Here is a 27,398-nt window from a genome sequence, read left to right on the forward strand (position 1 = left end):
TTCCCAATCTCCAGCCGATAGCATAGCCCCAATATCGAATGCAATCGTCAGCAAATCTACGCAAAATATCGATTGCTTGAAACGACTTGCAAACTGTAGAGCAAGACGTGTTGGTGTAGAAAGAAAGACTCGGGGGATTCTTTACCTAGTCGCTAATCGTGGCCCTAGGGTTCCTCGCGGTTCTTGGGCTGTGCGCCAAGGCTGGAGAACGGGCTCGCCTCCTCGCCACACAAAAGATCCTGGTAATTTCGAGCCCTGCAAGTGAATCTACTTCCTTGACTCACTCCAACAACATCAACGCGCAAAATCCTCACCATAAGAACTCCTCACTTAATTCTTCTGGAAGACTGTCTCAATCATGAGTAAAATTACGGTCGCCGGTGTGCGCACGAATGTGCAATCCCTCCTTGCTTACTCTCTTGATGAGAAGAAGAGAAACTTCTTGTATGTGACACCCTCTACTAGGAGTGCTTACGGTGCTTTTCACGGCAGCAAAGCTAACTTGTATCCATAGGGAGACTGTCGAACTTCAAGTAGCTGCCCTCCTGTTCTCCTGCAATCTCCAACTGCTGACGTTTCAAAGATCGGTCTTAAGAACTATGATCCTCAGCGTGACAAGCGTTTCTCAGGCACCATTAAGCTGCCATCTATTCCACGACCAAATATGAGCATCTGGTATGCGGTCTACCCAAAAACCCTAGAATGGACTACAACGGAGACTGACGAAGCCACTACGAACAGCGTCTTGGGTGACCAGCACGACATTGACCGAGCCAAGCATCACGGCGTGGACGCCATGTCCTCAGATGACTTGAAGAAGCTAAACAAGAACAAAAAGCTCATCAAAAAACTGGCTCGGAAATACGATAGCTTCATTTCCAGTGACACTCTGATCAAACAGATTCCTCGTCTCTTGGGCCCCGGTTTATCCAAGGGTATACTTCCTTATCAGCACAGAGCCGACTTACGCTAACCTAACGCCAGCTGGCAAATTCCCCACCCCAATCTCGCATAACGAAGACCTGAACGCAAAGATCACTGAGGTCAAGTCCACGATCAAGTTTCAGTTGAAGAAGGTGCTCTGCTTGGGTGTCGCTGTTGGCAATGTGGGCATGACGGAGGACGAGCTGATCTCGAACATCATGTTGGCTATCAACTACTTGGTCAGTCTATTGAAGAAGGGATGGCAGAACGTGGGCAGCTTGACCATTAAGGCGTCTATGTCGCCGCCCAAGCGGTTGTACTAGATACTGATCGTTGCAATATGGGGAAGCATCTCGTGTTGTACTCCTTAGCACTCAAGCCATAGATACGAAATTTTGCATTACGTGACAAGCCGTCTCAGTGTATGGCAGATGCTTGAAAAAAAACATTATCCCCTTAGGTTCTCACAACTATTACTACCTGGGAAGACATGTCGCAATAGCGACGTTTTATCAGGTTTGAATGCAGGAAGAGATAGATGCAGCGCTATACTGAGGTATGGCCATCACCTCTTTGGCCGAACCTTGCACCATTTCCCTACCCACTCCCTCCAGCCTTTCATCCCTTTGCGAACCACCCATTTCCCACTATCTGTTGATCCACGTCCCCATATCCACAGTCCTAAGACATGCCACTCTTCAAGCTCTTGCTAAAGCAAAGGTGTATGTAGCATCGATTCCACAGCCCCGCCCCTCTAAGACACGACGCGACTGGTAGGAAAGAACCAAGGCCTGGCAGAAGCCATCACTCAAGGGAGCCGGGAACGGAAGCCCAACCAGATGGGAACTTCATAAGAAGCTCACCGGGATGACCCTCAGCAAGCCGCCGAAACGGAGCTCCCAGATTGTAAAAATTAATTTTACTACTGATGATGAGAAAACAAGAACAGAGCGAACTTGGGACGTCCTTTGTGGGTAGAAAAAATCCCGAGCGCGCTAGAGCGGGAGCTAGAATAGTGGCCCTGGCCCTTGATGCCCAGCCTTGCCTCAGGTACCGTAAACTCCTCGGGTTGAAGATTCAAGTACATTATTGGCCCGACAGTGGTGTTTGACACACACTGCTATTGGTGCTGTAGACCTGTGCTTTATACAGCTATGGTGTAGGTTCGAATCCTACAGGGACACGTCGTCGATTCCAGGAGACACGCGTCGACACATGACAACTGTTATCTACGAATTCACATTGCACTCATACATTATGATATCATTTTGAGGGGAATACGAAGGAACTTCCACGGAACTTAGTGCGCCATACTACGGCTGGAAACCGTAGATTAGGTACGTGAGAGACCACGTGGCGCGAATATCTAAAGGGTCGTCTGATCGAAGGAGCTCGATCTACGATTATATGAGATGAATGGATAAAGCTGGCTATGGCTATACCTGCAAGAGGAGAAGAGCTAGCTACTATACTATACGTGAGAGAAGATAGAGATAGTGCTGGTATTATACCGATAGTCGCCTTCCTTCGAGTTCTCTATATCTAGAGTAATTCCTATGTCTCTCGGGTGGTTAGACCTCTACGGGGTTAATAACGGTGAACTACGGCCGATAGTTGTTGATCGTGAATACGGCGTAGGAAGGTCTATACTCAATGATGTTAAATGTAACTAGGTAGCGGTAGGAGTAGACACTGCTCTAGGCTTTGACGCCTGTCCCGCATTATAATTAATATAAACAAACAAATAACAAACAAGCAAGTCACATTATTGGCAATTGCTCAAAAGAATGTCTAGTTATGGGACCAAAGACCTTACCCAAAGCTTCCTCTCCATTGAGCAGATTTAATCTGAGCGTAGCCCATATCTCTCCACCTTGGTCACAACCTGCTCTTGGTTAACCTTGGCATATCTGTGCGTGATACAACTTTCTGCCATTTGCTCTCTAGCTTCGGACTTCCCCCAGAACCTCAGTCCCCATCCCAGAACATAGATATACGCGACAAGCACTGGCACCCAAACAAAGATCTGACCGTAAGCCCATTCGCTCTCCGCGTCGTTTGAGAAAATGTCCTTTTCCTGATTACATAGGTACCAAAAGAATCTAATGCCGTAGTAGGAGTCAAACAGGGCGTAAGCTGCAAGCAAGTAGGCCGCAAGACTCCCCCAAGAGAACTTCGCCCTCTGGCTGTACAGGAAACCGCAGAGATGTGAGACTAAGAAACGTCAGCGATCGGCGACCGTCAGGGTCAATGTTGAGAGGAGCCGCATACTTTTCCCCCAAGAAATCGACCGCGATGCCATAATTCCCTCCCATTGCCGTTGTACTTTTCTGGGCATTCCAAACCTCCAACGTGGCCTTGGCTCGAGATTTTGTCAGGGAACGAAGTGGCCCATAAAGAACAAAACCACAAAGCCTGCCCATATCGCCTTGACAAACGAAGTGGTCTTCAAGATTGCAGGGCCAGCAATCCTTCTCTAGGTCAGGATTTGAGGCGCGAAAGTGCCAGAGGAGTACAAATACTCTCAAGATATACATAACGGCTCGAAATGCGGTAGGCGTTGGGGGAAAGCCACACCAAAAGGTAGACTCACCTTCAAAACACTGTTTCACAAAGGAGTACCAGTTCAGACACAGATTGCTGCCAAGGCCCGCGCTAACGTTGAAACTTTGCGCTTTCCGGAATAGGAATTGGATGGTAAAGGTCATGGGTGCTGCAACCACAACGAGTAAAGTCCGGCAATCAGTTCTATCAACGCAAGTGTACAATAGAAGCAGAATCGCCAGGCGCGTTGATTGTAAGTAGTGTCGAGGCTTGACCAAGCTCTAAGTGGAAATCCAGAATCAGCGTAACCTCTCCAAGAAGAGCGTTCGACTTTAGAAACATGTCTCCGTGGTAAATGATACCCTGGCATAACGCAAGACTCAAAGTTTGCATCGGGAGAGGAAACTGAAAATCTAATGATACGTACTGTCTTCATACAGGAGAGGCTTGTCTCGATATTTGCAAATGATGGCTGCGAAACAGATGGAAAGTGCGAAGTAGACGGACCTGTCCAGGAAAACGCTGGTACTCGCTAGTGTAGCCGCTTCGTGTGCCTCGGGCATTTCTCGTTGTGCCTTATACTGCGCCTACGCGTCACATAATCGGTAATGATTTTGATGCCAAACATTACCAGGCCGAGGGCTAAGAGAGGCGCTTCGATAAAGTATGCGACGACAATCTTGAAGGAACATTAGCATGATCTTCCCTTCCGCATTGTGAGAACGAGAAGGACGCGGCCCTATCCCTCCCAATTCCGGATTGCCTGTGTTCGATTGCTGACAAGTATTGAAAGCGCAAGCATCCTCTATAGTCCATTCTGGGTTCCAAGTAAAGTCACCCTTAGGGTTGCGGCTGACGGAGCTATGAAGGGCAGAAGAGCAACAGTATTGGACCATGCATACCTATTCGTATCCCACGATATCCTCAGTGTTGGCGCTGGCGTTGTATCTGCAACCACCTCCTACGGCGAGGTCGTAGGAAAACTCAATAAGCGAGTCTGGAGCAGGATAGCATCGACATCATCATCGAAGAAATTGAAGGCCTCCGATAAATTATTCGGAATCGATACTGCTTCTTCAAGGTAGGACACCGAGCAATGGGAGAGCTCAAACGGGTATCCAAAGCATTTTGCTCCCGAACCAGGTCTTGCAACTCAAACGGTGGTCCGGATCCGTAATGAAGAGAAATTCGCTCCCATAGTATACCCACCATGGTATTGTCCCGTCTGGCAATGTCTGCGTTGGAGAGGTATTCTGTGGGCAGGACAGAGCTCATGGTATAGCGCCAGACACTGGCTGAGGTGTAGAAACATCCTCCCTCGGCAGCAGTGTGACTGCTTCACCACTTGAAAAGGGTTTTAAATGGGCAATATTAACCCTCTCGAAAGCCGACGAGAAGCCAGGCATTCCATAAAACAATGGAGAAAGCTTCGCACGTCCTATATCTTGCGGGTATCTAAGACACTTGACCGGCCTGAGACCCATGCCTGCTCGAGCTTGCTTTTTCAACCGACCTAAAACGACCTCTATGTTATGCGTCATGTATGAGATGATCTAAACCCCTATTCCAAGCCTCATGAAGAGCAGCGTTTCATTATAATAGCAGGTGCGACCCACTTTTATTCCTCGTCCTCATCCTCATCCTCGATTACCCTTCTTCTCTTTACCCTCCCCCCAGCGGCCTCTTCACTGTTTCTCTTCTTTGGTTTCTTTTCCTCCCCATCCTCCTCGTCCCCATCATCGCCCATGTCAATATCCTCCTCACTCTCCTCACTCTCCTCGCCAACTTCCGGCTCCACATCACTTCCCACCAAAAACCCATCTTCCTCGTCATACTCGTCCTCCCTTGTGCGCCCTCTGCCTCGGAAGTCCTCTTCATCCTCGCTGTACTCGCTATTGCGACGTCTTGACTTCCGACTCTTCGACTTGCCGGTCCTTCCTTTCGTAGTGGCCATGCCGTCGTCATCTTCCAAACCGCCAATGGTAAGGCCAGCGCCCATTCCACCCGTGCGTAAGCCCGAGCGCTTGAGAACATTACTGTTCCGAGTAGATTCTCGGTCTTGCTGTACCTGCATGCGGCGCTGCATTTTTGACTTCTCCTTTTCAGCTAATTCAGCCCTTTTCTTTGCAAGTTCCGGATCTTCATTGATGCTGATAACTGCCAAGCCGCCATCCGAAGTGTTCTTGTTGCCTTTCTGCGCAGCGGCTAAAGATTGCTGGAGGCGCGCTAGCGCCTCGTCGTCTTGATCCGCCGAAGATTGGACCGCTAGCGACGCGGTGATGTGATTTGTGAGGCGGACAATCTCGCCAAATTCGTGAGGGGCAGCGAGATAGGTATGAGAATCAAGGCGGGAGTTGTAGGGCACCGGACCCTGGTTACGATTACGGTTCACAGATGTTGGGGTGGGCTTGATTGGATTGCTTTGTGGTTGTGTGAGGGGCTTTGCAGCGAGTTCGAATTGCTCGCGAGGGTTTGATGCGAGCTGAAGGGTCAATGAACCATCGGACCAGCGGAGAACTCGTGCATTAGATTGGGTCTTCTCTGGGTCGCTAGGTGAGTGTTTCCAGCGTATGGTGTTGTTGGATGTCTGATACGCTGAGAACGTGGACGAAGGCGGATCGGAAGAGTGATGATCGGTGGTCGGAGGTTTGAAGTTCTTCAATGTGAAGCCTTCCGGACTGATGCCAATGAAATTGGGTAATTGAAGCAGATAGAGCTATTGCAAGTCTTAGTACGATATTTTTACCCTTGGGTAGACCAAGCATGGGTGAAAATAAACACCTCGCCGTCACTTGGTTGCGGAACAGGATGACGGCCAATGGAGATATCCAAGATATTTGCCAAGCGATCGTACATCTCCTGTTCCTTGCCGTGTCCATTGACGCCATCTTTAACACGATCAAGTCTGCCTTCATCGTCTCCAGAATCTAGCTCGGCGTCATCGAGTTTGCGACGTTTATTACTAATACTCTCGGTACTGAGATTACAAAAGTCAGCTTCGTCTCATCGTAGTATAGAAAAGCTTCATACCCGGATTGCTCGTCTTCTGATCCTGATCCAAAAAGGCCCCCATCATCCTCGTTATTGAGCTGATCGTCGACCTGGTCCTGATCACTGGCTATACTGACATCCTGTTCGTCAGACATTTTCAGGCTGTCCAATGATTTGCGTGCGCTGAAAGACTTAAAGTCCGGAGGATTCGGCGAGGTAGCTAGGTGCTCATCGCTTGTGACTGTATGGAAGAAGTTTGATCTCCACTCGCCCTCCGTAGGTGATCTTCCAAAAGTCCAGGATTTAAAATGAGTGGTGTATTTGTGACATGATGTAGATGTAACTCCGATGATCTGTTTTGAGTGGTAATCCTGTAAATACTTTGGGATTTGGAGAATGAGGTGGATTGATCTCGGAACAATACCTCTCCCGATCGCCGGAACTAGCTGTTTCACCTAACACAAGCGAGACGTCGCTTCCCGACTAAGGAAACCATTAACCAAACAAGGGGTGTCTTCCAAGGTTCTTTGTTCAATCTCATCTGTTCCAGAAGGGGAATCCATTCTCTTTTCTTGTCAACATATATCGTCAAATGACGCACTTCATTGCTGAAGCAGCTGAAATTTTATCAACATCAATGCAGGCTTGTCAATGTTATTAGAACTAAACACACAGTGGCTTCCCTGCTCATGATGACTTCTTGGCTCCGTAACATGTAAGTCTCATCACGAAAGCAGGCGTTAAGATCTGCTGGGCGTGGATCATTTTCTGTCTTACCTTGTCTTTGAAGACTTGCTTAGTCGCCTCAGTGGTCAACCAGAATTTCTTTCGCATGCGAGTCACTGAATTTCTCACCCCCGACTTCTACCATCATGCCACTGCATCACCCTCAGCTCCCTGGTATTGGCTTTTGACCGTGTTGCTCTTGGCTTTCCTTTGATCCTTCCGCACCACACACGCACTTCTTCCTGTCTTATTTCCCAGCTACACCAAGAATGCCTTTCTGTACTGTGTTCCGTGTTACAGAGCTTATGCCGTCGAGTGGACATCTTCGTACCAATGCAGTGGACTTGCGGTATCCCCCTTCCTTCATGCAGTTAAGAACGAGTCGTGTAGAGCAAGAACTACCTATCTCCTTACGCTATCAAGATGGATTGTTTAGCTCACTGACTTTGGTGCGCTACCTCAGGCGACAAGGCTTCAATCGTCAGAACGAAGGCACCGGAAATATCAATACGAGCCAGCAGAGAGCCAACGGCTCCCCAAATCCTTCGCCGACTACCTTCTCGCCTACGATGCCGCCACTCAATCAATCTTCATCATTTTCATCCAACACTGGCCTGAGCTCGGACAGTGTCGCCAGTAATGCAGAACAACCCGCCGCAGCTGAGCCGCCTAAGTTTTTCTTTCGAGAAAAATACGCCAAGTTAGGGGTGAAAGGCAACTTTATGCCTTTAGCAGCTCAGCCTGCAAATGTGGACCTTGCGGATTGGCTCGCTCACCAAAGTCTGTAGAGTCGTTGACATCTTCTATGAACTACAGGTTTGCTAACGGGTAATCGGACAGCTGTCGAGAACTATCGCATCGTCTCGACCATTGGTCAATGCATCCAGGAAACAGACCACAACACTGGAAAGCCAGTGTGCAACTCCGACTCATGCCCAAGAATGGCTGCTGGACGGTGAGCCTATCCGATGACCTCCAAAGAGATGTTTCTGACCTTCGACAGCCACACGTATACATGGTTGGACCACAAGAAAGACCCGGTTGCCGTGTCGGCACCGCAGTACATCTCTTTAGTCCAGAGGTGGATGACAGGCAAGATCCACGACCCCAAAGCGTTCCCTACCGAGACTCCTACTAGATCCGCGGATACGAACACGCCCGGCAGCGTGAATACTGACGGTCGCGATTGGATTGGCAAGAGCGCAGGCTTTCCAGAGACATTCCTCCACGACTGCCGCACATGCTTTCGTCAAATCTTCCGCATCTACGCGCACCTTTATCACTCTCATTGGGTCGACCCTTTCTGGCACTTGAGCGGGCAGAACAACGGACAAGGTTGGACTGACCTCAATTCTTGCTTCGTCCACTTTTGCACAGTCGCCAAACTCTACGGCCTTCTCGCGGACCGGGATGCGGAGCCGATGCAGCCTTTGATCGACGTTTGGATTGCCAACGGGTCTATTCCTGCCGACGCAGCAAAGGGCGCTTGCGCTATTGTGCCGCCCCAATAGGCGGCGAAGCGCAAGAGCGATTGAGCGTAGCCACTCAGCAGTGCCTAGCGTATGGGATTCTATTGCATAGCGGGCGATACGGCGAAGTAACGGTCAATTTGTACCAAAGGGGCAGAGGAATGAATGGATAGATCATGCGAACTTCGTTTTCTAAGCAAGTCATCAAGGGCACAGCTTCGATGACATACAACTCGCTTCGAAGACATTACAGCAATCTGAAATTCTCAACCCGTCTGAGGACGTTCCTGCGCCTGAGCAAGGGCTGTCGCAGATAATAAGACTTTTTTTTTTTTTTTTTTCTGGATACGGTCAGATGTAGATTTCGCGAGACGGCCTCATTCGTGAGTCTCAGGAAATTGAGGAATGATGAATGACGAATGACCTCAACGTCAGTCAGCAGCGCGCCAAGTCATTCGGGCAATCTGAAGGTCGCCTTTTTCATTTTTCTTCTTTGCTCCTGCAGCAATCATATTCACCGAAACAGAATCTCTCAATCTCTCAACCTCTCAACCTCTCCATATACCCCTTTCTCACCTGCTCCTTCTCCTCTTGCATTGGGAAGTACTTGCTGGCAACTACTTTCAGATACCCACTTCCTACAGCATCAAAAATCCAATTATTTCCCCCCGTTTTGCAACGAGCTCTCTAAACCTCAAATTCGACGCGGCGCCCTAAAAAACTGCCTGTGGCTTCGCCATCCAAGCTCAAACAAACAAACTCAGAAACCTTTTAGAATACTAAGAATAGAAGCCAATCAACATCACGGCCCACATAGTCTCGATTTGCCCAGATACTCAGCACAGGTAGATGCCAGACGAACCCGCGGATCCAGTCTTGCGCGATAATGAACCGATTACACCGGCTGTCAAGACTACAGGCCCTCCGCCAGTCAACAATCCAAGCCTTCCGATTGTCAACGACGCATTGGACATCTTGCGTGGGCCGCTACTGAATTATAAGGGCATGCAAATTGTTGAGTCCGAGGTCCCGGCGTTCTGGCATGGGAATGTCTTGATCGTTGCCAACCCGGTTTTCAGCTCACCCATATCTAAAGCTCGAGTGCCTCGGGATCCGGAGCCAGATGGGCCAGAGCGGATGCTCACTGCCAAATGACATTGACGAGCCTGAGAACGTACGCAAGGGATCGACTTCCAACCCACCAGAAGTACGTCATGCGAGTGGGAATTCTGTCGTCAAGCACTATTCAGACTCAGTCAAAGAGTTCTGGCGTTTTGCAGTAGATTTTGCGCTTAAGGATCACAAAGCACGCTGGCAGTATGCACTGACAAACGAACGACCTTCTGGCAGCGAACCATGAACTTCTCCTTTCCGTACCTTCGTCATGCCGCCGGCTTCTCAATCCATGCGTATCATGTTTCACTGCTGCAATGGTTTTTCTGTTGGAAAAGATGAGGATGAATGGTCGGGCCCCGCATTGTGGAACGATGTTCTCCGCGTACACGCACAGAAACCATGCCATGCTATGGTAGGAGGGAAGACCAGATCTATAATGGTGGTGTGAGGGTGGACGCCTTATTGAAATCTTGGACAGAGATTGGGAATCCGAAAAAGAGGAGAGGTTACCCTTTCGATGAGGAGCTGCGAGCCGCCTGCGATTCCTACTATCTGCTCATCATATAAGTTTGCTATTCAAATGACTTTAGTTCAGTTCGTATCGCCCTTTGAACTGAAGAGCTGTTTCGCAACCTTTCAATTGCCAGATTCCGTGCCATGATGATTTCTTGCAAAAGTAGAGGTTGACGAAGATGTTGTTTAGGTGAGATGGTTTTTTACGGAGCCCTTTGCCATCGCCAACGGCCAGATTCCACAAATAACCACTTGGTAAGCCTGTTTACTTTTGCGTCTCACCACCTAATGAAAGCTGACAGAGTCTAGATACTATTGACGTTCTTGACCCTACACCGACAACTTTATGAAACGCGCTGTCTTCCGCGGCATTGGCGGTGTTTCCTAAAGTACTATTGCCTCTTCCAACACCACATCCCACCTCCTAAAGTCTCATTCACTTCCCCTACCACGCGGCAAAAGCAGTCCATCCTTCCCGAACATCAGTCTGAAGACTCGAGCTTTGTCATAGGGGAATGCCCTGGCCCGTACCCTTCGGAACACTCCCGTTCTCTATATAGTTGCTTGAGCACAACTCTTGCCTTCCTTGGTGTTGACGGTCGCACCGAGAGAACTCGCCGAAGGGTCAACTACCCAGACACCTTTGATGTAATCTTCCAGGGAGTCCGCTCTGAGCTCTCGGGAGGGAAGTGCAAAATTACCCACCTCGTTGTCCTCCTAGAGATCCCTATAACATACCCTCGTTTCGTCTGGCTCGAAAAATTTGTTGAAATCTCCAGTGATAGGCCCTATCCGCTTTCTCAGCAAGCGCTTTAGCGTTGCCGGAAAATTCTTCAATCGTTTCGATGGCCAGGTAGACTCCTTGACGATCTGGACGACCATAATACTGCGCGCCGGCATACACAAGAGAGAAAGGATCTTTTGCTTCGTCTTCAATCTCTGGCCCAAGACCATAACGTTAGGGTCGCAGTTCTTAGCGGCGACGTCCACGTTGCAGCCCTTGGCCGCTTTTACACCAAGACTGAGCTGGGTGTACTAGTAGAGCATGATCATCGTTATATGGTAAATTTGATTGCGTCAGCTATATCGAACAAGCCGCCTCCTGAAGCGATAGCGGACTTTTTGGCTCGGAGAGACAGGATTCACCACCTCGACCATGACACCGATGAAACGCTAATGAAGATGTTCGACAAGGACCCAGGGAGACTCGAGCAGAATGTCACGTCCCATGATGTCTGGTAGAAATTACGCGATCATCAGTATCAATCCTTTGAACTCCATTGGTTCAATCCATGCCAATGGACATGGCATCCATAGAGACTATGAGCCATCATCAATACCCCCATGAATAAATAGAAACCCCGCAAAGAATGGGCAGTTCCCGCTTCATCATAGCGAGGAAGGGGCAGGTACGGAACATCCTGCTGCAAGTGGTATGGGCGAGGGGACATTGCTCTGAGGATTGGACGTGTGCTTTCGAGTGGAAGTGGATCATCGCGGCAGTAGAGACGGGAGGACGGAAAGGTATGGGTCCAGTAGTAAGTCAAAAGTTTCAACAGCACCGGATGTAAGCTGACGGTCTACAGTACCGCCACTGAGTTCGAATCAGCCTTAGAGCTGACAATGGGGCTTAAGGAAATTGACGTTTGAACACAGGGCTGTGCACTTTCTGCCTACGGATGGAGATTTCGCGCCCTGTGGCAGCGTCGACACCCAGTATAGGTGCATGGGCGGAGGTCTCGCTGCATATTTGCGAACGTGATACCAAGGGCCTATTTGAACTCTAAATATACTACATTTATGTACTTCTCTTTTCCTTGATCTTATAGAGCGTTCGCCCCAGTAAAGGCCCCTACCATGCTCTTCAACCTACCTGCATCCCCACAAATCGAGGTTTCTGCAATGGTCTAGCGCACTTTGTAGGCGATCCACGGACGACCCTACCCGGCACCTTCAACATCAAAGCTCGAGTAAACAGGTATACATCGTCTTATACTAGAACGTCCTGATGGCTAGATGATTTCTTCATGTGAGCTGTGCGTTCAGAAACAGCTTCTCTGAGAAGCCTCCGAAGCTGCCTCGTCGTCCAAAAGTAAGTTTCGATTTTGTAAGAGCTCCAAGCGCGAAACTGGGCCAGAAATGCTGATGGTTCCTTATCGAACGGTTCGAAAATACGGAATTCCAATCGTGCAACGGCGAGACCTTAACCCTTGCCAAAGTCCTTTGTGAAGAAATGCTTTCTCTCAGCGTTCTTCCATTTAGGATCGGTGGACCGAATGAGTGCGCCAGCACCAATACCTGCACAATAACCGGACAAATGGCCCATATTGTCGACGTGTGGCCTTCCTGTATTGAGCAATTTGGTGGACGCGATACCCCATTTGCGCAGGCTCATTGCTTCGAAAAGAATGAGGAAAAGGAGAAGAAAAGCGGTATCAATCCCTCTTGTCCATGCTGGTGGTAAGAAAGGGAGTGTAATGTTTTGGCTAGATAGGTGTTAGAAGTAATCGAAATTGCTTCCACAACATGCAGCTTACCCTTCATAAAGAACGCAAGATGTCCCAAGAAGTGCTGTTATGACACCACTAGCTCCTAGCGTACTTGTACCGAGGAAATTTCTCATGACATAAATAACCATGGGTATATATGCTGCAATCACTGCGCTAGAAAAGTAGAGAGCTAGAAACGGCCCGCGACCAATATCGTCGTGTACTATTTCGCGTGGTCAGATCCAGCATATTGAAGGTTAGGGGATGGGTGTAAACATACGGCGAGTGCCGATGAGCCACATAGGGATGACATTTGAGAGCAAATGGGCGAAGGACTGGTGGCTGAAACAAGCCGTAAGCATTGACATCGAGTGCGGATATGCAGGCACCACGAGGAAGTATCTATTCAGGAATGTCCAGAAGGGCGGTAGCCTCCACAGCACAAAGACTGCAACATTGACACCAATTAGTGTGATTACGGTGGCAGCAGCGGGTGGTAGATCTGGCCAAAGTCGGGCTTTGCGCGAAGGCTGCTTGTAACTCTGTGCAAACAAGACGGCGAGTGTCACAACCGCGAGTGTCACAAGACCAGAGGGTAGGAGTTTTGCCCATGCTGACGTCTCCGGGAGTTCTTTCATCTGTGCTTTGTCTCGATACTTTTGGACCCATTCTGGCTCTTGGCGTAGCTGGACGAGGGCCGTTCCATCTCTTACTGTCACCCTTCTCTCCGCCTTGGGACCTTCTTCTGCTAGGCTTTCTTGATTTTCCGTCTCTTGTTTTGCCTTTTCTTCTTTACGTCTTTCTCTGTTCTCTCGCATGAGCTTTTCAAATTGAGACACCGCTTGAGGACTTTGGTCGATGTTCGTTTGGGGTAGTCGAAATTCCAGATCTGCCTCCCTGTCTATGCGTGCGAGGATGGCGGCGTCTTCGTCAAAAGGATATTTTGCACGAAGATATGTCAGGCCTTTGTCTATTAAGGCATCAGGATATGGCAACTTCTGGTCCAAAGTTCCGTGATGTCTGTGCTCTTGTAGACGCTTTAGGAGGTCATTGCCGTCTCTCCGGTCTACCTTCAATCCAAACACTGCCTTGATCTCGGCTCGGGATATGGGAGCCAGGTTTTGAGCAGCTTTTTGCCTCGGTGACTCCTCCGGTTTGCTCTTCCACAGGCTTGCGCATCTTGCCTGTCCGCTGAGTTGGGGGAAATGTCCGTAAGGAGCTATTCTTGGCCTTGCATTGCATCTTTGGGTAGGAGAACCTGGTGAGCACTGGAAAAACCCATGTATACTACGGGGATGCTGCTTTGGCTGGCTTGAAGAGCTGAGGTTCTCCCGCAACGTTGCGAGACCTGCCCGTCCAATCGGAGAGGCATGTAGCCCAAGGCGAAAAGATAGCCATGCCACCGAGAGGACAGCGGTCATCTCACGCCTTTCACTCTTATTAGCAGCAAAAGCGCACGATATTGAATGAACTTTATCTCAATCATAAAAGGCGAACTACTTTCTCGTAGTGAATCCTCAACACCAATTGCCAAGACATCGGAAAGTCGGGGCCTATTGATTCAGCCACAGCTTTCAGCAGTCGCGGAATTTTGTTTGCAACACCACTTCAATGTCCTCGACTGCTATTCCAATACCACCCCAGCGCTTCGCGGAAGCCATCAAAGAGCTGCCTCTTGCCAATCTACACTCCAAAGCTGCCGAAGTTCGCAACTCGATCGCACATCTCTTGATTTCGAACCAGCAATTGCAACCATTTGCAGATGAAGGAGATTCTGATTGTGCTGAAGCAATTCAAGAGAATCTAGTGGTCACCCAGAGGATGGAAGAGCGAATCTCGTTGCTAAAACGGGAAGTCGAGGGTAGAGGGTTCAAGTGGGGTGAAGATGAAACAAAGCCAGAGAATGTAGAGTCGAATGGGCATGCTGGTGTCGAAGAGATCGAAAGGGTATCACGGATTACGAGTACCCGTGGTGGGCCGAGTACACCGCGTTCTGGTGGACAGCTTGGAGATGAAGAGCTCGCCCGAAGATTAAGGGAGCAGATGGAAGAAGATGATGACGATGAGGCTCAAGATGGTGTGCACCTGTGAGAGAGCTAGGACATCGGTTTACAGGAAGTTGGAGTATGCCTGAGCATTGCATTTGGGTTTCAGCGGAGAGCTCCTACGAAGATGGGGAACTGCGAATACAGACTGGTGACTTGCCGATTTTGAGTGTTAGTAGTGGATAGCTTCGCGCCGAGCCCTCCAGCGAAACTGAAGACAAAAAGCTCGTACTGGGATAACATCGCCAAGCAGCGTCTGCGAGGTCAGTCGGGCCCCTGCAGAATCGGAATCTGAATTTGTCTCTGGTGTTGGCGGCCTCAATTCCAAGCTTCCTCTTGCCCAGATATTTAGCTGAGGTCAAGGGAGTCAGTCCAAACTTTAACGAAGTGCACAATACCCAGGGCCGTCAATACTGTTGGAGCAAGTGAGCCTTCATCTGGCTGGTAAGGCATGTCTTGCCCGGGAGCACAGCGATTCAAGCCCGCTGTCTAATTCTTGAAGAAGAACGTATGCCTGAATGCCAGGCCTTTTGCCACACTCCTGAGCCAATCAAAAAGGAAGACATCCTTCTAGTTGATCGATTCAGAGGCATCTTACCGTGGGTCACCGGTCTATCTCTGGCTCCAAGTCTTGGGACTCTACCCCCGTTGTCATGCATGTGAGGTATATTCAGGAAATCATCTCTAATTTGATTAGTTGGCTACAATCGCAAGCACCTATGCCTTTTTCGATCGGTCTCCTTTCTTGTCTTGAAGCAAGCTTTGTTTTGTGGTAAATTATCTTGATTTCTAGTAACGCGCTTCAACGGAACTGAGAAAGGTTCAGTGGTACACTACTTCCTCGCCCTGCTCTATACTTCTTCGGCCCTCCAATGAATTCTCTTGGTTTAGGTAGTTCGCTTTCAGGTTGGAATCGCCATCTCGAGTCCTCAATCTTGGTGATTCCGTTTCTGCTTGGAGATATGTTGTCTCGAGCGGGAGTGATAACCTGACTGGGGCTAGTGCCGTTGGATAAGGTGTACGAGCTTGGATCCAGTGTCGCTCTAATTGCTTGCTGAGAGGCTGACTTGGACGGCGGAGGCATTGAAGGGGCTGGTGGAGGTTTTGCTGGCGTTGATTGCTTCAAGGGGGAAGAAAAAGCAGGCGTAGGCGGTGGGAGTGCCACAGGAGAGCTCGACGCGTTCCCAAAAGCATTCCGTGCTGCGTGCATTGCAACCGATTGACTAATACTATCACTATATGAAGAGTGTGGGCTTGGAGGAGGTGGTGGCGTTGAACGAGCTGGAGGCGGCCGAGGTGCTGCACCTGGTGGTAGTGGTGGAGCTGCAGGGGGCGTATGCGCATTCGAAGGAGGTCGAGGTGCTGAAGACGGTGGTGGTGGTGGACCTGGAGGGGGTGTATGCGCACTAGGAGGAGGTCGAGGAGCAAAGGTGGGCGGTGGTGGAGGAGCTGCGGGTGGAGAAGGAACAGCTGACGGTGGTGGTGGGGGCGCGGCTGCAGATGGTTTCCTTGAGGTTATTGGTGGTGGTGGAGGTTTTGCTACGCTCGGTGGTGGTGGTGGAGCCCGTGGCGGAAGCTCTGAATTAGATCGGAAAGGAGCGTCCGAATTTGGTCTTTGGGCTGGTTTTGGAGGAGGCTTTCTGAGGTTTGCAACAAGTGGGTTAGCTGCTGCAGATGGCTGCGGTGGTGAAGACTCCGTTGTATGTGGGCTTGGCCTCAAAGCGTTCAATCTCGGTGCCGTTGGGGGTTTCGGTGCGGAGGAAGTAGGTGGTTTTGGTGCTGACTGTCTTGACGTTTCCGGATCCGATATGTACGATGATTCTCGATCTGCACCGGTGTCCACACCTCCTCCTGTTTTTCTCAGCTTCGGTATACCGACCCCAGCAAAGATTCCTCCCAATTGTGGTGCTGCACTTGCTCCACTGCTGTCTCCACTTCCAGTAGTCTCACTATTGCTCCTTGCCCGGTTCGACCTTCCTGTACCTGCGCCTGGGACTGGAGGTGCGAGGCCAATTGGAGGTCTGCTCAGACCTGGGACCGCTGGTGCTCCGCCATTTGGCGGACCTGCTGAGGCCCCAGACGTCTTTCCTACGATGGGCGCAGATCGGTCATTCGTAACAGCCTTTTTCAACCTCGCGCCTTTGGTGATATCTGTCAGAAGAGCGCCCTGGAATGGATGTCAGTCTTCAGCGAGAGTCCTTGAAGGCAGCGCAGCGTCGCTTGGATTACGAAATTGTAGGCATTGTAGGCTGGAGCAGCTTCCTTTTAAACGTACCCGATCTTTCGCTACCGTCGGCAACGGCTTAGCAGGCAGTTTGCTTGGCCCCAGAGGACCTCCAGGTGGTGGAGGGGGCGGAGGAGGTCCGGAGCCTCCAAATCCTGGCATAGGCGGAGGGGGAGGGGGTGGTGGAGGAGGAGCGGGCATGTTGTTGTCTTTGGGGTTGTACTATCCCATCACATGAATTATGGTATATCTCTTGCCGGTTTTCAGACCCCACAAATTGAAGATACGATTTACCATAGGAGCTATGAGAATTGGAGGTGCAATGATGTAAAGCGTATCGCATAGAATAGTACAAGTTCATAGCTGATGCCTTTGTCGTCAAATGCGCGGCCAAACTCCGCCCCGCTTGCTCTCCAACACCAGTTTTAGATTCTTTTGACGTGAAAGGAAATGGCAACCAGACTCTTCAGTCGCCCGCGAGCTCGGGTTTTCGGTATAATGGTGGAGAATGCCAATGTTTGCACCTTGGTGAGATCAAGACATCATGCGAGAGTCTATAATGCCGTCTGCTTACGCAAGGCGAGTCCTGTCGTTATATCACATATAAGCCACTCGGCACGCTCATTAGCAACAGCGAGACCAAGATCGCCACCTAACAGAAGAATACCATCGCCTTCACGAACGGCTGAGCAGGTACTCGCTGAAGAGCTCGAAACAGCCGCGAGTGTGGTAAAATCTGACGCTGTACCAAGCGAATCGGCAGTTCAAAGCGCGTTGAAACTATGTGAGAATCTAGCACGGAGCGTTGCGGAGCCGATTGAGTCTCCAGAGACATCTACCAGCGTCGAAAAGACTCCAACCTCCAACCTACTGTCTCTCGATGAACAGTCTCGAGCCCCAATGATGTCCTCCCCTACGAAGACGCTATCAAGACGAATTCTCGAAGACCCCACTCCCGACAGTATCTCCTCAACAGCCCACAGCATCGTAACAGATCCCAAAGTGTTCATCACACCGGCTTTATTAGCTACCTATCTTTACACACAATCCGTTCTGGGCCGCCCTGAATCTTTCCCTGTTATCTTCGACCTTTATGCATCCAAACCGATACCCCAGCCAGGAAGACTACCAATCAAGTACAAAGACGCCAATCCAAAACGTGCTTCCTCAGCGGTGCCCCTTGTCCTCGCGCACTCTGCTTTGACCGCTGCCATTAAAGCCAAGGATCTCACTCTCTGCCTCAGTATCATAGATACTAGCGTTTGTACCACGGCTTACAAACGCAGTAAGATCCTGCGCCGCGCCCTTTTGCCATTCTCAGGACTGGCATTGGCGCCTGCTGCGGCCTACGTCCTAGCTGCTCAGCTAGCTCATTATCAACACAGTATGGATCATCAGATGGCGACCAACATGGCATTCGCCGGAATTGTGGCATACGTAGGCTTCACGGCCACGATTGGAGTTGTCGCTATTGCAACTGCTAATGATCAAATGGATCGTATAACGTGGGCAACGGGGACACCGTTGCGAGAACGATGGTTAAGAGAAGAAGAGAGAGCGTTAGTAGATCGAGTCGCAGGGGCTTGGGGATTTCAGGACGAGAACAAGAGGGGCGAAGAGGAAGGTGGAGAATGGGAGGCGTTACGAGAATGGGCACTAATGAGAGGGATGGTTTTAGACAAGCCAGAACTGATGGAGGGCATGGAATGATAAGCAATGGTAGAGTTAAGGACTAACCTATCATAGAGACCGAGCTCGAACATGGTATCAGCCGAAGCAATTGTAGCTTCTAGGAGGGAGGTACACGAGCCGGTATGGAATAGCTAAAACTTAAACAAGAGGCGTTAGTGGAACAGCTCGATCGGCCTCCGGTCTCTGCCCCCGTTCGCGTCGAGCATTTCAATCAGCTCTAGAGAAGGCCCGGCGACACCACACTCCCTGGGAACGTAGTACGGAGATGGGACGAAGATAAAACGGTGCAAAGAGACGGATGTCTCTCGATGAATCAGTAGCTCAGCTAGAGAGAAGCCATCAATCTCATGGATCGAATCCACATGAGAACCAAAAGATTTGGAGTCAATCTCTGATCAATTTCATTGACTACGCTCTTCCAGCACGACCAACCTGAATGATCTCACTCGTCCTTTGCTCGTCACTCCTGAGCGCTGGCCAGCTTAGTCCGTCCGCTTTCACGAGCGTCATTTCTAGCTTGGTCCCCATGATCTTGTACATAGATCGAGCAGTATCGATAGGTCCAAACAATGGAAGCTCGGTTTTGTATCTCTTGTTGTCTTCCGTGGGCAGATCCAGAAGCACAGCGGTTTGGCTAGTGAACTCGACCTTTGCGCGGCCCTTGTCAATCTTTTTCAAGAACAAGCTTGCTATTACGCTCGTATGAGTCTGATAGAAATCATGCCTGTAAAAATGGTTGTCAACAAATCACACCCCATGATTTCCGGATACACCTCCGCTGTGGAGCACGCCAACCTACCTGACCTCTGATACTGCTTCTTCCTGTGCAGACTGCTTTTTGCTCCCCACGAAAAGGTGGTTGCTTTTCCGCTTGCAGCCCTCAATTTTCATGAATTCATCGAACTCCAGCACTCGCCTCTTGCAGCACGTCCATCCTTTGCTCCCTTCGTGGAACAGTGCTTGCCCTGGGTGGTAGACACATTCTTCGTCATCTCGCGATAAAGGAGATTCCACTGCAGAAGTGGCGTTACAGCCCCGTCGACGGCAAGTGATATTTGATGGTACTGGGATAGAAGGATCGTCGGAGTCTGATTCTGGGGGGGCAAGAAAAGGGGTGGCAGGCGGAGCCGGCTGGGCCACCCGGGGTGCCGGTAATTTCCAGATGGCGCCATTCGTAGCTAACGGTTTTGTTGGGGGAGGTACATCTTCTAAAACCTTGGGCGGTGGGCGAGGGGGTGTCTCGTCAACTGTGGAATGCTTTCCTGTAGTACAGGGTGGGATTGAAAGGAACTCGTCAAATGTCAAAAATCGAGGCTTGCAACATTTCCAGCCTATCTCATGGAGTCAGCCAGTGTTTGACAGATTCAGATAGGCCATTGAGAGGGCGCCCAGACACCTTTCTGCCCTTCATGAAATACTGGTGGGCCAGGGTGGTACACGCATTCTTCTTCCGTGTCTGTAAATTTCTTGCCACACCCATTATGGATACATTTTTGAGCCATATCTAGATGAGAGTATGAGAGGAAGTAAAAAATGGGGTTTGTTTGCTGATGATCCCTCGGATGTCCTGCAATCGTCGAAGCAATATTGCCGCGGGCTTGGCGGTGGTGGCGGCTACCGCGCCGACCTCCGTCCGACGCATTGCTCTAATGTAGACGTGTTCGATTAAAAAAATTCAGAATGGCTTCTTCTTCCTCTAGAGCTCTAATCGCACTAGGTACCATTCTTCTTGCCCACGCGTAAGGCCCCCAGGGTTTGCTTCGAAAAGTGCTGACATTTCCAAAAATTCGCAGATGCTATTCAGCCTATGAGCACTCAGCACTTCACCTGGCAGCGGGCCTCCCGCTCGACATCTCGATAGAGACCGTCCTCTCAGTAGTCTTCATATGCGTTGGACTAGTCCTTGGTGCCGAAGAGCTCAAGCCAATAAGCTGGAGAGTATGGGCAGGGAGAGCTGAAAGAGAAAGCGGAGGGGGTGGGCCATTCCAGGGGTTGGAGGATAGGCTTGGCTTTGTGGATATAAGGGTAGGTCTTCCATGCAACCGACTGAAAAGAAGGTGTAAATCTAGGTCTACGCCAATGTGCTAGATCTATCACTCAGATTTCGTGGGCTGATGTCTTTCGATTCACTCAGGTAAAAAGGAAAGATTTTGCGGACTGGGTACGGGACCAGGGGAGCGATAACAAAGGGTGATGAGTGAGAAAGAAGTATGTAGGTGTATGCCCTAGTCTTTTGGGTCAAGCTTCACTGACAGAGCAAAGCTTGCGGTTATACGCGTTGTAATTAGGTCGACATTCGAGATAGATACCCTTGAAGTTGTTGAGTCAGCCCTCAATTCACATCCTATATGTTATTCTATGTCAGAGATGTCACGCGCGAAACCACTGAGCATCCCCGCTAAATCAACTCTGGATTCGCATGAACCTCTTCATCGGAATGAGAGCACGGCTGCCAAGGAAGGAGGATATCTACCATACGAAAAACCTCGAGCGTACCACGTAATTGCCAAAGTTTGCAGCAGTAGACTTTTGCCGTAGCCTTATGTCTCTCACCACCAACTGCTGCTGTGTTCAAGGCACGGGACGGATCTAAAATAGGACTGTTGTGAAAGGCAGATTTTGTTATCCTTGTATATCTCACGAGGCTAGAATTGAAGGACATACTGTACTGTTTGCCCGTTCTTGTTGAGGCTTACAGCCGCTCTTGTGTTCCTCGGGCTGTGGCCCTTCACCCATAGATCATCTCTCAGCTTCTTCCGGCGGACTGGCTCTTGAAACATATTGGCACCTCCAGGTTTTTGACTTCCAATGCTAGTAGCAAGTATCAACCATGACACTTTCCAATAGTCCTCACGCATGCTTCACTCCCCCAATTACACTGCCCTTCACTTTCGCCCAATCGATTTCGCCATCCATCTGCTCATCCAGCAGTCCGCATATAGCCACATTCTCGCCTCGAATCAAGTATAGGCCATGCGGAACTTCTTCGCTATCTTCGGGGTCTTCATGTGGTCGGATTACGCGCTCGATGGTGTTTTGGAGGACGAGATTCGTCAACTGATCGCAGGAGAGCAGGGTGCCAGTCAAGGTTCTGCCATCTGCGGTGACGACCAGAACTTTTTCTGTACATGCACGATAGTCTTAGTACATGTTCTTAGGTTAGGCTTGCAGGGGACAAAAGTGTTTCTCACGATCGACATAAGGCTGGAGCGACATGTCCCTTCAAGCGAAATGCCCCAATTGTATTGACTAATGCTACGAATGAGAATTCCGTGAGAACACTGACATTGGTGCTAGCAACACAAGGAAGTCTTGGCGGCAGAAGACATACATTGGCGGTAGGGGTTTTTTCGCAATGCTCTGTATGCTAGTAATGAACGGAGAGTATTATAAGAGTTTTCACGGAATAAGGATTTCCTATAAGGAATATTACATCCAACCTAGAAATCTCTGAAAGGATCTTATAAGACTAAAGGGTCGCCATCTCGCTATCGAGATTTAGGGGGGTCGTTTAGGGGGTTCATGAGGGATTATAGGCTTCGCCGAGGGCCCGGGTACCCCGTATTTAGACCCCAAGGCTCGATGATCGCTGAGCTCCCGCGGGCCTAGGGATCGAAAATATTTCAATTTAATACTAACCTCTTTAATCTTATATTAAATTTAGAGATTTTTAAAAATAGTAATAGATTAGCGATAAGATTTAGATATATATTTAACTAGTTATAAATCTTCTAATATTACTTATAATAATTAAAATAGTTAAAAGATCTTATATCGCGTTTAATTAAACTTAAGATATATTTTAAAAATAATATAACGTAATAATAATAGAAAATACTTAAATATGTGGAATATCGATTTGATAAAGCTCCTGCCTATATATACTCTTACGATTCAATGAAAGGGCGAGTTACTAGACTATGATCATGACCTTTTTTTAAATATAGAGAAACGTTAAAGACAGATGCTCTTCGCTACGCGATAATACTTCTTTACGATATCTCTATTTTCTTAATCATTGAAAAATTAAAAAAAATCTGCGATTTTAACACTCCTCGATAATTAAAATTTTAAATTTTAAATTTTCTATATAATCTTACTATTACTTATTTTTATAGTCTAAAAACTTTATAAAATCTACTTACTATATTAAATAATCTACTTATTAATTTTAAAGAGTTTTAATCTTAATTTTATAAGTAAAATATAAAAAATAAGAATATATCGCGAACTTAAAAAATTTATCTCGACTATTTTTTTACCGCTAAGATTATTTTAAGAAAATTTAGAAATTTATTAAATCGTTATTCTCTAATAGAATAAATAATTAAGATCTTCTATAATTTAATATTCTTAATCTCTTATATAATTATTAAAATCTTAGAAGTTTTTAGAGTATTATAAATTATCGTTATCTCTATATTAATAAGTCTTAGAAAATTAAAAAAGTTACTCTAAGTATTCTTTATCGAAAATTAAAAATATATCTTCTTAAATAACTTTATAAATACGACTTATTATAATTTAGAAATATTATAGATTATACTTATTATTAAATAAACTTATATAATTAAATATAAGTAGATCTAGAGTTATATAGTAATATAAATTTAATAGTAGATATATATATATTTATATATAGATCTCGTAATAAGACTAATTCTTATAGAAGTAAAAAGAAAAATTAAAGAATATTATTCTTTTAAGCTTCTATACTAAGTCTATATATATTAAAAGTCTTAATTATACTATAACTTCGCTCGATAATTAAATCTTCTTTAAGAATCTTAGCTAATATTATCTTCTTTCTTCGAGAATTTATTCTCGAATTTATATTATATCTAAATTATAGATATTAGAAAGATTTATTAAAAAATTTTAAATTCTAGAGAGAATATAAGAGAAAGTTTTTTTTTTAAATTAGCTATATACTAATATAATATAATTTATAACTTTTTAAAATATTAAATATTACTTTTAAATATTATAATATTAATTTATAAATTATAAAGACTATATAATATATATACTCTTATTATATTTTTATAGAATATCGTAGAGTAGTTATCTATATAGAGTCTATTATTAATAATCTATTATTTATTTATTATTAAAACTAATTACTATTATTATTATTAAGATACGTTACGTTATCGTATAGTATATATTTATAAATATCTAAAACTCGCGATTATTAGAGTTTACGAATATTATTAAATATAACTTCTTTCTTTTATTTAAAATTTTTCTTTTATTAATATTTCATTAGATATTATATTAATCGTTTATTTTACTAATTTAAAGTATATAAATAACGTTATCTTTTTATACTCTCTTTATATATTACTAAATTTTAAAATAATTATTATACTTATAAGTATAATAGCTAAGATTATAGAGATATTTCTAACGTATTTATAGTCTACTTAATAATTAATTATAATACGCTTCGCTAATCTTATATCTTTTTTTAAAAAAAAAATTTATTATTATTATATTTATCGCGACTTTAAATATAATCTTAAGACTTATAACGCTTATTTTAATAAATATAAAAATATATTTAAGAAGTATAGCGTTTACGCTTATTAGCGTAATAATTATATCTTAATATAATTATATTATCTATTTAAATTTATAGCGAATATAAAATATTAGCTAATTTTATTTTTAAAAGATATTTATTTATCTCGAGATTATCGACGTTATAAATATTATATTACGTATTTATTCGCGCTATTAGCGTATTACGTTATATAAGCTTTAACTTAATAAACTCTTCTTTACTACTTTCTAATAGTTAAAAGATATTATTATAATTATAAATAGAGTATTAATATAATATTAACGTATATTAAATTACTTCGATAAATATAAAAAGCTTAATTCTATTATAATCTAATTAAATTAAGTAAAAACTCTATAAGATATTTTAAATATAATAATCGAGATATATAATATTATACGTTTCTCGATAGTTATCTATATTCTTATAATATATTTTATAAATATAATATATATATTAATTATACGTCTAGATCGATCTATCTTCTCTTAACTATTTATCTTTTAACTCTTTTACGCTATTAAGTATAAACTTAATTAAGTTTATTAATAGCGATAATAACGACGATTTATACGACGACGTTATCTTACGCGAGTTTATTATTCATATACTTATTAGCTTATCTTTACTTTATTTATCTAGAGAATCGTTTAATAGATATAATTTTCTTACTTTTTTTTAAGAATTAAAATAAGAATAAGAAGATAAAAAATATAGTAGCTATTATTACTTTAATAGTATAGTTAAATTAAATTATAGAATCTTAATTATATTCTAGTTATATTAAGACTTAATATAGCATTACGAAAGCCTTTTATAGAAGTCTCTGATAGAGTCGTTTCTACTAGGTCTAAGAGGCTTAAAAAGCCTAAATTAAATATATATTAGCGTCTTCGAGTATTCTCTACTAAAGTAGATTTCTAGATAATAAAAATATATCTTCTTTTTATATTATAACTTAATTTATAATAATATAATAGTAATACTCTAATTACTTATAAGTATTAATAATCTATATTTATAAGTAGATCTAATATCTTATTAATATTAATTTAAATCTCTTTTTTTAAATAACGTTTTCTCTAGATTAGTCTAAATTATATTATTATTAATAGCTATATTAAATTAACTTCTATCGCCTTCTTAAATATTATAATTATTACTACTTTAACTTTCGAAAGTATTTTAATTACTCTTTATTCTATTAATAATCTTATATATATTATATATTAAATTTAAATATTTATAGAAGATATTAATTAAGCTTAAGAGATCTCTCGTAAAATAGTAATTACTACTTATTATATTATAATTATTTATATATATTTAAAATTAGTAATTATAAGATCTAAGTAAGTATTAAAAGAGCTCTTTTCTATATATTAGAATATCGATATCTTATTACTTCGATATTCTATTAAAGTCTTCGACGATTATATAATAAATTTTAGAGCTACGCTAGTTATTTAGTACTTCTTTAAATATTATAAATCTCTCTTAATAGATAATATATCTATATTATTACGATCTATCTTTTTATTTATCAAATTAATTATATAAGTAGAATTCGCTATTATATTAATAGACGAAGTTATCTATAATCGATTAATCGAATCTTAATTATCTATTATTATAATATAAAAATTTATAAAAGTATAGCTCGCTAAGCTATAAGTTATAATAGTAGAATTTTATACTATATTAAATTTATTTAAATCTTTAGAAGATCTAAAGCTATTAGATAAATTAGAATTAATTAAAAATAGTAATAATAATAGTAATAGAGTTAATCGATTTAATCTAGATAATATTAACTTTTTTAATTTATTTTATAAGAGTAAGTCTATTAATATTATCTCGATAATAGAATATATTAATAAGAGTATCTTCTTTCGAGATATATACGTTTTTATTAATTAAGTTAAGAATATAGTATAAATTAAGAGTAATATACTACTATAATAAAATCTCTAGATTTATCTAAGAGAAATTATATTTACTTAATTTACTATTAAGCTAATTAAGAATAATAAATACTTAATTATTTATAATATAAATAAGTAATATCGCCTACTATTAGTATATTAAAAGTTATTATATTCTTAAGATATAGTAATTCTATTATAAGAAAAGTATTTAATATAAGATATCGCCTATTATTAAGAGTTATAAGAGTATATTTAAAGAATTATAAGAGTAGCTTAGAATACGGATATAGATATTATAAAGAATTATATACTATTTATCTAAAATAGACTTAATATAAAATTCTAGCGAGATATTTTAGAGCTAAACGCTATTACTAATTATAATTAATTTTTAAAATTATTTAATAAGTAAAAGTATTAATAATAAGAGTATACTAGTCGCTATTCGCGATAGACTTTATATTCTTAATAATAGTAGTAAAAAAGAATAGATTCTCATAAATATTTATCTCGATAATTTTAATCTTAATATTAATTTTAATTTTAAGCTTACTAGAATAATTAGTAATACTTATATCTATAGAAATCTTTTATATATAAAAATACTTATTAAAGTAATTAACGTCTCTTAATTTATTAAAACTATTAAAGTAATTAGTAATATTTATAGATGTATTAAAATACTTAAGAAAACGTCTATATCTCGCTATTAGCGTCGCTAATAAAATTATAAATTATAACGTCTTTAATAATAGAAGAAAACGCGTTAGATTCGAGACTATTTAATTATTAATCGCTTTATTTAAATAGCGATAATTATTAGAATTAAAATTAAAATAGATTTTAATTACGCTTATAGCGAGTATATTAAATAGTAATTAAAAAAGATAATAAGAATAAATTAGATTTATTATAAGATTATAAAATTAATTAAGATATTTATACTAGTTATACTTTATATTAATTTAAAATATTTAAAGTAATATTAATAAAAAGCTTTAAGAATTATTATAATTACGAAATATATAATAACTTCGCTTATAATAATTATAAAGATCTTATTAAAGGCTATTTCTTAAAGATAATATCTATTATAAATTATTAGTATAAGTATTATTAATATAAGACTATCTCTTATAATAAGCTTTTTAATTATCTTCGAGAAGAGTAT

At 43.9% G+C, this 27,398-nt stretch overlaps 11 protein-coding genes across 11 annotated transcripts; 5 read left to right on the forward strand and 6 right to left on the reverse strand.

Moving 5' to 3' along the window:
• Positions 1–358: 358 nt before the first annotated feature.
• HO133_002800 (uncharacterized protein) lies at positions 359–1,247 on the forward strand (the record flags this gene model as incomplete). The annotated part of the gene is made up of 5 exons (XM_037293725.1): positions 359–444; positions 515–533; positions 584–675; positions 742–935; positions 985–1,247. 5 exons carry the CDS (start codon positions 359–361, stop codon positions 1,245–1,247), a joined length of 654 nt encoding a protein of 217 aa, XP_037150554.1.
• A 3,839-nt stretch (positions 1,248–5,086) lies between these two features.
• Positions 5,087–6,614, reverse strand: HO133_002801 (uncharacterized protein; the record flags this gene model as incomplete). The annotated part of the gene is made up of 3 exons (XM_037293726.1): positions 5,087–6,184; positions 6,250–6,445; positions 6,499–6,614. 3 exons carry the CDS (start codon positions 6,612–6,614, stop codon positions 5,087–5,089), a joined length of 1,410 nt encoding a protein of 469 aa, XP_037150555.1.
• A 537-nt stretch (positions 6,615–7,151) lies between these two features.
• HO133_002802 (uncharacterized protein) lies at positions 7,152–8,696 on the forward strand (the record flags this gene model as incomplete). The annotated part of the gene is made up of 4 exons (XM_037293727.1): positions 7,152–7,174; positions 7,649–7,965; positions 8,026–8,140; positions 8,189–8,696. 4 exons carry the CDS (start codon positions 7,152–7,154, stop codon positions 8,694–8,696), a joined length of 963 nt encoding a protein of 320 aa, XP_037150556.1.
• Positions 8,697–9,503: 807 nt separating this feature from the next.
• On the forward strand, positions 9,504–10,014 carry HO133_002803 (uncharacterized protein; the record flags this gene model as incomplete). Its single annotated transcript, XM_037293728.1, has 2 exons — positions 9,504–9,725; positions 9,751–10,014. 2 exons carry the CDS (start codon positions 9,504–9,506, stop codon positions 10,012–10,014), a joined length of 486 nt encoding a protein of 161 aa, XP_037150557.1.
• An 821-nt stretch (positions 10,015–10,835) lies between these two features.
• HO133_002804 (uncharacterized protein) lies at positions 10,836–11,165 on the reverse strand (the record flags this gene model as incomplete). Its single annotated transcript, XM_037293729.1, has 2 exons — positions 10,836–11,000; positions 11,022–11,165. 2 exons carry the CDS (start codon positions 11,163–11,165, stop codon positions 10,836–10,838), a joined length of 309 nt encoding a protein of 102 aa, XP_037150558.1.
• A 1,321-nt stretch (positions 11,166–12,486) lies between these two features.
• On the reverse strand, positions 12,487–14,193 carry HO133_002805 (uncharacterized protein; the record flags this gene model as incomplete). Its single annotated transcript, XM_037293730.1, has 3 exons — positions 12,487–12,769; positions 12,821–12,995; positions 13,053–14,193. The coding sequence occupies 3 exons, from the start codon at positions 14,191–14,193 to the stop codon at positions 12,487–12,489; spliced, it is 1,599 nt and encodes a 532-aa protein (XP_037150559.1).
• Positions 14,194–14,383: 190 nt separating this feature from the next.
• HO133_002806 (uncharacterized protein) lies at positions 14,384–14,863 on the forward strand (the record flags this gene model as incomplete). The annotated part of the gene is made up of 1 exon (XM_037293731.1): positions 14,384–14,863. The coding sequence occupies one exon, from the start codon at positions 14,384–14,386 to the stop codon at positions 14,861–14,863; it is 480 nt and encodes a 159-aa protein (XP_037150560.1).
• A 756-nt stretch (positions 14,864–15,619) lies between these two features.
• Positions 15,620–17,242, reverse strand: HO133_002807 (uncharacterized protein; the record flags this gene model as incomplete). Its single annotated transcript, XM_037293732.1, has 2 exons — positions 15,620–16,984; positions 17,093–17,242. The coding sequence occupies 2 exons, from the start codon at positions 17,240–17,242 to the stop codon at positions 15,620–15,622; spliced, it is 1,515 nt and encodes a 504-aa protein (XP_037150561.1).
• Positions 17,243–17,555: 313 nt separating this feature from the next.
• Positions 17,556–18,751, forward strand: HO133_002808 (uncharacterized protein; the record flags this gene model as incomplete). Its single annotated transcript, XM_037293733.1, has 2 exons — positions 17,556–17,569; positions 17,626–18,751. 2 exons carry the CDS (start codon positions 17,556–17,558, stop codon positions 18,749–18,751), a joined length of 1,140 nt encoding a protein of 379 aa, XP_037150562.1.
• Positions 18,752–19,141: 390 nt separating this feature from the next.
• Positions 19,142–20,235, reverse strand: HO133_002809 (uncharacterized protein; the record flags this gene model as incomplete). Its single annotated transcript, XM_037293734.1, has 3 exons — positions 19,142–19,457; positions 19,533–20,064; positions 20,130–20,235. The coding sequence occupies 3 exons, from the start codon at positions 20,233–20,235 to the stop codon at positions 19,142–19,144; spliced, it is 954 nt and encodes a 317-aa protein (XP_037150563.1).
• A 1,143-nt stretch (positions 20,236–21,378) lies between these two features.
• HO133_002810 (uncharacterized protein) lies at positions 21,379–21,949 on the reverse strand (the record flags this gene model as incomplete). The annotated part of the gene is made up of 3 exons (XM_037293735.1): positions 21,379–21,535; positions 21,588–21,855; positions 21,925–21,949. The coding sequence occupies 3 exons, from the start codon at positions 21,947–21,949 to the stop codon at positions 21,379–21,381; spliced, it is 450 nt and encodes a 149-aa protein (XP_037150564.1).
• Positions 21,950–27,398: the final 5,449 nt, after the last annotated feature.

The sequence above is a fragment of the Letharia lupina genome, assembly GCF_014066315.1.
Source record: "Letharia lupina isolate WasteWater1 chromosome Unknown contig_15, whole genome shotgun sequence".
In the NCBI taxonomy this organism is placed as follows: Eukaryota; Fungi; Ascomycota; class Lecanoromycetes; order Lecanorales; family Parmeliaceae; genus Letharia; species Letharia lupina.